Genomic DNA, 11,702 nt, shown 5'->3' with positions numbered 1-11,702 from the left:
AATATTTAAAAATACGCTTACTAAGATGATTCAAACTTACATTCCTTATAAGGACAGACGTCCCCCAAATCAGGCTCGCCCAAAGTGGCTCGACAAAGAAAATGAAAAAAAGTATTGCTAAAAAGAGACAGGCTTATAAGACATATAAGTGCTCGGGTGCACCTAATGACTATGAAAGTTATGTATCAATACAGAGAGATTTAAAAAAGACAATAAGAAAAAGAAAACGACAATACGAAATGAACATCGCTGATAAATTCAAAGAGAATCCCAAAGAATTCTATAGTTACATTAGAGATAAAAAGGTTGTTAGGAATCACATTGGTCCACTATTATCTGCTGACGGTCAACTTGAATATTCAAATGAAGGAATGTGTAATATCTTAAACAATTATTTTAGCTCGGTATTCGTAAACGAAACACCTCAAAGTGAATTCCAAACTGAAACCTGTGAAAAGTCTGGAGTAAACATACTACGGTAAATATAACAAAAGAGAAAATTAAAAGATGTATAGACAAACTCAAAGTTAATAAAACACCAGGGCCTGACGGTTGGCATCCAAGAATCTTAAAGGAAATGAAAAATGAGATTGTTGTTCCATTAGAAATTATTTTCAAGAAATCCATCATATCCGGAGATGTCCCAAGAGAATGGAAGCTAGCTAACGTTACTCCCATATTCAAAAAAGGTGACAAAAAGAAGCCAAATAACTATAGGCCTATAAGTTTGACTTCAATCGTAGGAAAAATAATGGAAACTATCATCAGAGATGCTATCGAACATCATTTAGAAAGTAACCGTTTGATAAATGATAGCCAGCATGGTTTCAGACGGAAACGTTCTTGCGTGACTAACTTACTCGAATTCTACAACACAGTTATCTCGAATTATGACAAAAGAAACAATATAGATTTAATATATCTAGACTTTGCAAAAGCTTTTGATACCGTCCCACACGAAAGACTACTTACTAAATTAGCTTTGCATGGAATAAGTGGTAGCCTATTAAGTTGGACTAGTAATTGGTTGAATGGTCGAAAACAGAGAGTTGTTTTAAATGGAAAAACTTCTGGATGGAAAAGTGTTGCAAGTGGAGTTCCTCAGGGTTCCGTACTTGGGCCACTTCTATTCATAGTATATATAAATGATATAGACCATGGACTAAAATCTACTGTTTCCAAATTTGCTGATGATACAAAACTGTGCGGAGTGGCAAATGATCACTCAAACCAATTAGATATTCAAGTAGATTTAGATAAATTACAGCAATGGTCTGAAAAGTGGCTAATGAAATTTAACACAAGTAAATGCAAGGTAATGCACATAGGAAAAAATAACAGTAAGTACGATTACAAGTTATCTGGTAAGTCGTTAACAAAAGTGGATAGTGAAAAAGATCTCGGCGTAATTATCAGTAACGACCTCAAATCATCCAAGCAGTGTATTTCAGCCTCTGAGAAAGCAAATAAGATTCTAGGACTGATTGCGCGATCTTTTGATTTCAAAAGTCCATCACTCATTAACAAGCTATATAAATCGTTAGTTCGTCCACATTTGGAATATGCTGTTTCCGTATGGTCACCGAATCTCATTAAAGACATTGACAGACTGGAAAAAGTACAACGGCGAGCCACAAAACTGATTCCAAATATCAAAAATAAATCATACGAAAATCGACTAAAACACATGAATCTGTTTTCCCTAAAAAAGCGTAGACTCAGAGGTGACTTGATACAGGTCTTTAAGATTTTAAAGGGAATTGACAACATCAAAAGTGACCAAATTTTCACATTGAATGAGAGTCAGACAAGAAACAATGGTCTCAAACTGTCCGGAAATAGATTCAATTTGGAAGTAGGTAGAAACAACTTTGCCAACCGTGTAGTTAATGAATGGAATAAACTTCCTGCACAGGTAGTGCAATGTAGTTCAGTTCGAAGCTTTAAGAATCAGTTAGATAGATGCCTAAGTAAGATGCTGTAATGATTATAATTTATTTTATATTATTTGTTTTTGTTTTATTATCATATGTCTGTCTGATTTTCATTTATTATTAGTTATATGTCAATTTATTATTATTTACTATTTACCTGTTTGTTTATTATTTAACTATACCTATGCATTTATCTATGTATTTTATTTGTTATTTATATTATTATTTATTGTTATTTACTATTTACTTGTTTGTTTATTATTTAACTATACCTATGCATTTATCTATGTATTTTATTTGTTATTTATATCATTTAGAAAGTAACCGTTTGATAAATGATAGCCAGCATGATTTCAGACGGAAACGTTCTTGCGTGACTAACTTACTCGAATTCTACAACACAGTCATCTCGAATTATGACAAAAGAAACAATATAGATTTAATATATCTAGACTTTGCAAAAACCTTTGATACCGTCCCACAGGAAAGACTACTTACTAAATTAGCTTTACACGGAATAAGTGGTTGGACTATTAGGTTGGACTAGTAATTGGTTGAATGGTCGTAAACAGAGTTGTTTTAAATGGAAAAACTTCTGGATGGAAGTGCAATGTAGTTCAGTTCGAAGCTCTAAGAATCAGATAGATGCCTAAGTAAGATGCTGTAATGATTATAATTTATTTTATATTATTTGTTTTTGTTTTATTATCATTTGTCTGTCTGATTTTCATTTATTATTAGTTATATGCCAATTTATTATTATTTACTATTTACCTGTTTGTTTATTATTTAACTATACCTATGCATTTATCTATGTATTTTATTTGTTATTTATATTATTATTTATTGTTATTTACTATTTACTTGTTTGTTTATTATTTAAGTATACCTATGCATTTATCTATGTATTTTATTTGTTATTTATATCATTTAGAAAGTAACCGTTTGATAAATGATAGCCAGCATGGTTTCAGACGGAAACGTTCTTGCGTGACTAACTTACTCGAATTCTACAACACAGTCATCTCGAATTATGACAAAAGAAACAATATAGATTTAATATATCTAGACTTTGCAAAAGCTTTTGATACCGTCCCACACGAAAGACTACTTACTAAATTAGCTTTACACGGAATAAGTGGTTGGACTATTAGGTTGGACTAGTAATTGGTTGAATGGTCGTAAACAGAGTTGTTTTAAATGGAAAAACTTCTGGATGGAAAAATGTTACAAGTGGAGTTCCTCAGGGTTCCGTTCTTGGACCACTTCTATTCATAGTATATATATAAATGATATAGACCATGGACTAAAATCTACTGTTTCCAAATTTGCTGATGATACAAAACTGTGCGGAGTGGCAAATGATCTCTCAAACCAATTAGATATTCAAGAATATTTTGGTAAATTACAGCAATAGTCTGAAAAGTGGCTAATGAAATTTAACACAAGTAAATGCAAGGTAATGCACATAGGAAAAAATAACAGTAAGTACGATTACAAGTTATTTGGAAATTCGTTAACAAAAGTGGATAGTGAAAAAGATCTCGGCGTAATTATCAGTAACGACCTCAAATCATCCAAGCAGTGTATTTCAGCTTCTGAGAAAGCAAATGAAATTCTAGGACTGATTGCGCGATCTTTTGATTTCAAAAGTCCATCACTCATTAACAAGCTATATAAATCGTTAGTTCGTCCACATTTGGAATATGCTGTTTCCGTATGGTCACCGAATCTCATTAAAGACATTGACAGACTGGAAAAAGTACAACGGCGAGCCACAAAACTGATTCCAAATATCAAAAATAAATCATACGAAAATCGACTAAAACATATGAATCTGTTTTCCCTAAAAAAGCGTAGACTCAGAGGTGACTTGATACAGGTCTTTAAGATTTTAAAGGGAATTGATAACATCAAAAGTGACAAAATTTTCGCATTGAATGAGAATCAGACAAGAAACAATGGTCTCAAACTGTCCGGAAATAGATTCAATTTGGAAGTAGGTAGAAACAACTTTGCCAACCATGTAGTTAATGAATGGAATAAACTTCCTGCACAGGTAGTGCAATGTAGTTCAGTTCGAAGCTTTAAGAATCATTAAGATAAACACCTAAGCAAGATGCTATAATGATTATGATTTATTTTATATTATTTGTTTTTGTTTTGTTATCATTTGTCTGTCTGATTTTCATTTATAATTAGATATGTCACTTTATTATTATTTACTATTTACCTGTTTGTTTATTATTTAACTATACCTATACATTTATTTATGTATTTTATTTTTATTTACATTGTTATAGTTTTTATTTGTTATTTTATTATTATTATGATTTTTTTCGCATCCGAACCACATATGGACCAAAAGGTCTCCTGTCGGCATGCTCCGCCTATGTAATCCTTTGAAGTTTGTCTTTGTAGGAGCAATTCTAAAATATTTTGGAGCTCCAGACAATGAGCCAGAGATATCTTCTGAACTTCCTGACCAGGAGGCTCCAGGGCCATCCCTTTCTTCAGGACCTCCTTCTGTCAAGGAAGCTCTCGGACCATCACATACCTCATGAAGTATCATCTGCACATTTACATGTTCCGCTGCCTGTTTTTCTAAGCCAGTAGATCCAGCTGACTGGCCACCAATTCTGTCCGATTCATTCAGGACCGATGCAGTAGGCAGAGGACCATTTCAGATTAGTTCTGATTTCACATTCCCCAAAAAAGAAGACGACAGAAGGTTTCATCATCATTATTTTCACAGAACATTGGTTAGTGGGGAAAAGGTAAAGCGGACTTGGCTTTTCTACTCAAACACAAAAAATGCCCTCTACTGCTTTTGTTATAAATTATTTTCAACAAACAAACACAAATCAGTGACAGAAGGACTGACAGACTGGAAAAACTTAGGTGCACTTTTGAAAAGTCATGAAAGCAGTCCAGAACACACATCACACATGGCGACTTGAAAAGATTTACAGCTTCATTTGCAAACTGGAAAGACAATAGACCAGGCAGAAAGGACACTATTGGAGGCTGAAAAGAGGCGCTGGTGAGATGTCCTGACTCGCTTAATCTCCATCATCCAATCTCTAGCTGAGAGAATCTTGCATTTAGAGGTTTATCAAACACGTTACACCTGCAAAATAATGATTTTTTTTAAGAGGTAGAGCTGCTTGCTAAATTTGATCCTGTCATGAAGCAGCACGTTGAGCATGTTGAGATTATCAATTCGCCCGTACTCGCCATCACTGCATTACTTATTTCCTCACTAGTTTCTCCAAACCTTCGCCCTCGAACGTCGATAGGCTTGCTAACCTTCTGATTTCGTTGGCGAACACATCAACTTGTTCACCTGACCGTCGCATTCTTTTCAGCTGATAAGACGCATCAAACGGACTCTCACCAAAAGCCTCCTTTAATCTCTTCTTCACTTTCCCCGCATCCGCTTGATCATCGATCGATATTTTCAGATAGATAGCTAATGCGTCGTTCTCCAAATTAAGGGCAATATAACTCGCCACGTTCGGCACTCCTGTTAGCTTCGCGACCAACTCCACATTTTTAAGCCACCCTTCGACGTTTCCATTGCCGTCAAATGGCCTCAGGATGATATTGTTCATCTTGAATGGCTCCCTGGAGCTCGTTGTGGCGGTCATTTTGGTGCCTACATAGCTTGTTGGCGGGGAAGGTGATTTATTTACTTGTTTCCCGTAGAAATCCCGTTCCTGTGGTTGCTTCTGCGTCAGTCCTTAATCCTCATTGGATACACACAGCACGGTCCTTATGCTAAATTTCCTGCCGTCTAACTTCTAACAAGACCCATTCTGCGCGTCTCGCACCTTCGTCCACTTACACACATATCCACACTAGATCTAATATTTACAACAGAGCCTGAAATAGTGCATAAAGTCCAGTATGAGACACCAATTGGAAAGAGTGACCATGTACTCATCGAAACTATACTAAAGGAAGAAATAGACATAGAGAGGAACGAAAAGCATAGGAAAGGAAGACTGAGGTACAACAAAACAGACTTTACAAAACTAAAGACATTCTTCCGGAATGCAAACTGGGAAATATTTTACAGGGAAGAAACAGCAGTGGAAGAGAAATGGAATATATTGATGGAAAACTACAATGAAGGGGTAAACAGGCATGTACCAAGACAAAAGCGAGAGAGAGAGTACATTAAATGTTGGTTCAACAAAAGATGCAGTGAGGCAAAAGACAGAAGGGACAAAGCTTGGAAAAAGTGGAGAAAAGACAAAAAACAAAGCAAATGGCAAATTTATGTTAACTATAGAAATGAGTATGTTAATGTGAGAAGAGAGGAGAAAAGGAACCATGAGAAGGATATTATAGACAAATGCAAAGAGCAACCCAAACTATTCTATCGGTATGTGAATGGTAAACTTAAAAACAAACAGGAATTGGTGAAACTATGCCAAGGAAACATAGAATACACAGAAGATTTAGAGATGGCCGAAGTCATGAACAATCACTTTAAATCTGTTTTCACCAGAGAGAAAATACCGAATTGTGACATAGACAAAAACAAGAAATCTCCCCTCATGAATGAGTTTACAGCATCACTAAAGGAAATATCAGAACATTTATCAAGACTGGATGTCAGAAAATCACATGGCCCGGACGGTATTGCAAATTGGATTCTAAAGGAGTGCAAAGAAGAACTAACAGACAAAATACACATCTTAATAAACAGCTCACTCAAAGAAGGAAAGATACCCGAGGACTGGAAAAACGCTAACATTGTACCAATACACAAAGGAGGAAACAAAGAAGAACCCACCAACTATAGGCCAGTATCACTAACAAGCACCATTGCCAAAATTTGTGAGAAAATAATCAAGAATAGATGGGTAAAACATCTGGAAGACAATGACATATTAAACCCAAGACAATTCGGATTCAGACAAGGAAGATCATGCTCCACAAACTTAATATGCTTTTACTCAAGACTAATAGACATAGTGCAAGAAAGAAATGGATGGGCTGATTGTGCATTCCTAGACTTGCAAAAAGCCTTTGACAAAGTACCACACAGAAAACTACTAAAAAAACTGGAACACATAGGAGGAATACAGGGAAACCTACTAAAATGGATAGAGGACTTTCTGACTGGTAGAAAGATGAGAGTAGTGCTCAGAGAAAAATATTCAGACTGGAAAGAGGTGATCAGTGGAGTACCGCAAGGATCTGTGCTGGCACCAATAATGTTTGCTATCTATATGAATGACATGGATGAGGACGTGAACTGCTACATGAGCTTCTTTGCCGATGACGCCAAACTACTAAGGAAAATAGAAACTGATGAGGACTGTGAAGCACTGCAAGAAGACCTAAATAGGGTATGGAACTGGAGTCAGAAATGGGAAGTGGACTTTAATACGAAGAAGTGTAGCATAATGGAGTTTGGAAAAAGCAAAAACAGAATATCAGGAAAATATACAATTGGAACCAAAGAAGTAAAGAAAGTAGGATCCGAAAAAGATTTGGGAGTAATTATCACGAACGACTTGTCCTATGATATACAGATTAACAAAATTGTCGGGGAGACTTACAACTTGCTAAGATCAATAAAAGTGGCGTTTACATACTTGGACGAAGACATGATGAAAAAAATATTGGTTACATTGATAAGGCCTAGATTAGAGTATGCAGCAACATTGTGGTCCCCCAGTACCAAAAAGAATATAAAGAAAATAGAAAGAATCCAAAGAGCAGCTACAAAAATGGCACCTGCACTTGCAAACCTATCATACGAAGAGAGATTGGCTAAACTGGAGTTACCGACACTGGAGCAAAGAAGAGAGAGAGGTGACCTATTGACCATCTACAGAATCATGAAAGGCACAGAGGTACTCGATAGTGAGAACTTAATTAACTGGGACAAAAGAAACACAAGAGGACATGGAAAGAAAATAAAAAAACATAGCTATAGAAGAGAACTGAAGAAAAACAGTTTTCCTCATAGAGTTTTGGACACTTGGAACAAACTGGACAATGAAATAGTATGCGCAAAAACCATTCATGAGTTTAAAAACAAACTAGACACTGCAAGATACAAAGGCGGGACAACACGAGCATAGCTCCCCTTCCCGCAAAATACAACTAGGTACAACTAGGTAAATACTCGTAGCCCCTGCTACACACTGGCACCCACTCCGACGCGCGGACATTCCCCACTTCTGGGGTCACCAACTCCACGCGCCCTTTGACCCCTCCCTCTCCACGGGGGGTGCCAACCGCGCGTCAGTCCGTGCCACATTCACTAAATTCACACCACAGTCTTTTTTATGACTGTATTAAAGGTTTTTTAATTCCTTAGTTTCCATTCTCACTATGTTTGTATTTGTTCTGTTTTAGCTTCTCTCTGTTTCTGGCACTCTACTCTGTCACATTTTAACGTTGTATTAAATCTGTTTCCCTTGCAGTACGTACAACAATTAAATGCATTGTTCTTAAACAGTAGTCTATTTTTGTTCTCAACTTGTTTAGTGTGTTCTAGGATTGAGACGACACCCCGCACTTATATATCTTTTCTTTATATCTAAAGCAATGCCACGCTATCACTAATGCATGATTAATTAAATAAAAGATAAAAATAGAAATGGGAAAAACTTGGAAACAAGGATTTCCCAACATAAATATAGTGTGAGATCTGCGATTGTAGGACAACTCGTCCACGGATATCTCGTCCCTGGACAACTCGTCCACAAAACTGCAAAGTAGGACAACTTGTCCACAGACACCACCATGGGTGGTCAACTCGTCCACGGACAAGATTGCAAAAAACTTTTAGAAAATTATTTTATTACCTTTTTTTAATGATATTTCATGTTATTTCATTAAAATTTGCTTTAGATGGTATATTTTGGTAAGTAATAGATGTGTTTATAAATGTTATGGACATGCTTATTTTAACACCCTAGAATATGTCCACCTATGATAAAAAAAAAAGAAATAATCACAACTCTATCATATTTACACCTAATATTTACCCCAACTATGCTCAAAAAGAGCTTGTCACATGAATCTGTTTTCCCTAAAAAAGCGTAGACTCAGAGGTGACTTGATACAGGTCTTTAAGATTTTAAAGGGAATTGACAACATCAAAAGTGACCAAATTTTCACATTTAATGAGAATCAGACAAGAAACAATGGTCTCAAACTGTCCGGAAATAGATTCAATTTGGAAGTAGGTAGAAACAACTTTGCCAACCGTGTAGTTAATGAATGGAATAAACTTCCTGCACAGGTAGTGCAATTTAGTTCAGTTCGAAGCTTTAAGAATCATTTAGATAAATACCTAAGTAAGATGCTGTAATTATTATAATTTATGTTATATTATTTGTTTTTGCTTTGTTATAATTTGTCTGTCTGATTTTCATTTATTATTAGTTATATGTCAATTTATAATCATTTACTATTTACCTTTTTGTTTGTTATTCAACTATACCTATGCATTTATTTATGTATTTTATTTGTTATTTTTACATTATTATAGTTTTAATTTATTATTATGATTTTTTTTTTTTTTTGCATCCGACCTAGATATGGATCAAAAGGTCTCCTGTTGGCATGCTCCGCCTTTGTAATCCTTTGTAATCCTTTGTCACACCTCTATCACACCTCAACTGGCTCAGTCACACCTCAGTTCTGTATATAAAGCTAGCTTGTCATGTCATGTCATGTCAGTTTTACTCAAGTAGTTACTCAGTCATGTCAGCTGAGCTTAAGGTTGTAACAACGCAGAGAGGTGCCCAAAAGATTCTTCTGGGTGGATTCATGTACACTAAGAAACATGTTTCCAAGTCAGCTGATGAAGTTGTCTGGCGCTGTATCCAACGTGATGTCAAATGCAGTGCCCGCTTGAAGACCACCAAGAGCCTTAGTGACCATAGGCTTGTTGGTGAGCACAGCCACATTGCAGACCGTGTGAGATGTGATGTGGAGCAAGCTCGCCAATATATGAAGAGGAAGGCTGCTACCACCAACGACCGCCCCAACAACATCCTCAGCTTCACCGTTAGAGCTTGATGATCAGGTCAAGGCCGGACACCAGCAAGCGTGTCCGTGCTGCTCACGGTCCAAAGGATCCGCAGTCCCTTCAAGAGTTGGACATCACAGGCCCCTGGGCTTCCAACCTCCTCTACGACAACGGTCCTGCAGCTGATGAGCGCATCATCGTCTTCGCCTCCCCTGGTCATCTAGAGCAGCTCGCAGCCTGTGACGACTGGTGTATGGACGGCACGTTCTCAGTCGCTCCCAGACTGTTCACCCAACTGTACGTCGTCCAAGGTCGCATCGGTGAAGGCTACTTTCCTCTGGCCTTTGCCTTGCTCCAGCGCAAGACGCAGACCACCTATGAGGAGCTCTTCCGTGTTCTCGAACAGCATGGCTGCGACCCCAGCACCGTCATCGTGGACTTCGAGAGGCCAGTGGAGCTGGGCCTTCGTGCAGTGTTTGGAGAGGAGATCCAGGTCCGGTTCTGTTTCTACCACCTCAGCCAGTCTATTTGGAGACAGATCCAGGGCCTGGGTCTCAAGAACCTGTACGAGTCAGACGACGAGTTCCGGCTCTTCTGCGGCCAGCTGGATGCCCTGGCCTTTCTTCCTACTGAGGACGTCCATGAAGGCATGAAACATCTGCGGTCCACCATGCCCAACGAAGCAGCAGCCTTAGTGGAGTATTTCGACTCCACTTACGTCTTCGGCCAGCTCCGCCACCAGCGCCGAGTCACCCCCACCCCAGGCAGAGTCATCCAACCAGTTCGGCTTCGGCGCACTCCACCGATGTTCCTACCTGAGCGGTGGAACCAACATCACGCCACCCTCAACAATGAGCCACGCACAAACAACATATGTGAGGGGTGGAACAATAAGTTCTCCAGTTTGGTGGGCCATTCCAACCCCACCATCTGGAAACTTATCGAGTGCCTTCAAGCAGAAGCATCCAACGTCGACTCGGTTCTCCTCCAGGATGAGCGTGGCATCCGCCCTGTGAAGCGAAGGAAGAAGTGCTACGCTGAGCTGCAGACACGTCTGTGCAACTTGGTGGGCGACCTGAAGGCTGGCAAGAAAACACTTCCAGAGTTCCTGCGTGGTGTCAGCTACAACCTCCGTGGTGGCAAGCCCAACATCTAGACCTTACACTTGCATATTTATTCTGTATTACACACCTGTATTCTGTATATATAAATATGTAAATAAAGTTTTATTGTTCTGCAAATTATGTTTATTATTCTTAAAAAAAAAAGTCATTGGACGAGATGTCCATATTCCTGTGGACGAGTTGTCCTACTTTGCAGTTTTGTGGACGAGTTGTCCGTCTAGGGAGATCTGCCCAGGAAAACAATGCGTTATTCCAACATCAATCATTACACAACCATCATATTGATTGGTCTAAGGCAACAATTTTAGCTAAAGGAAAAGCTTGCAAGAAAGAAATATAATGGAATCTTGCTTAATATCAGGCACGTTTGACAAAAATATAAACTTAAGCTATGGTAATTTTGAATGTGATAAATTGATAACCCAAATGGTCACCGAGATCTTTCCGCCAGATTGACCCTTATGTGTTGGTCAGGTCGATAGGGGTAAGGTCACCCCCCTCCTCACATTGTATTGTCTCCCCCCTTCCCCCCATATGGTTGCCACCTGATATTTATATTTAAACCCTACTCTGTATCTCTGTCATTTAGTCTGAAGGTGTAATATGCGAAAGTACTTACTGTCTACAAGTTTCCTTTCT

The 11,702-nt window shown here is 38.0% G+C and overlaps 1 protein-coding gene across 1 annotated transcript; it reads left to right on the top strand.

Annotated features, from left to right (window-relative positions):
• Positions 1-9,988: 9,988 nt before the first annotated feature.
• On the top strand, positions 9,989-11,269 carry LOC143028123 (uncharacterized). The gene has a single exon (XM_076189756.1). The coding sequence runs from the start codon at positions 9,989-9,991 to the stop codon at positions 11,093-11,095; it is 1,107 nt and encodes a 368-aa protein (XP_076045871.1). The 3' UTR covers positions 11,096-11,269.
• The last annotated feature ends 433 nt before the right edge of the window (positions 11,270-11,702 follow it).

The sequence above is a fragment of the Oratosquilla oratoria genome, chromosome 9 (genome assembly GCF_046742065.1).
Source record: "Oratosquilla oratoria isolate Oo_2021 chromosome 9, ASM4674206v1, whole genome shotgun sequence".
Lineage (NCBI taxonomy): Eukaryota > Metazoa > Arthropoda > Malacostraca > Stomatopoda > Squillidae > Oratosquilla > Oratosquilla oratoria.
This window is presented reverse-complemented; position numbering and strand designations above follow the sequence as displayed.

What these genes read in the sequence shown, in the direction of transcription:
- LOC143028123 (XM_076189756.1), top strand. Translation starts at nt 9,989, where the DNA reads ATGATCAGGTCAAGGCCGGACACCAGCAAGCGTGTCCGTGCTGCTCAC.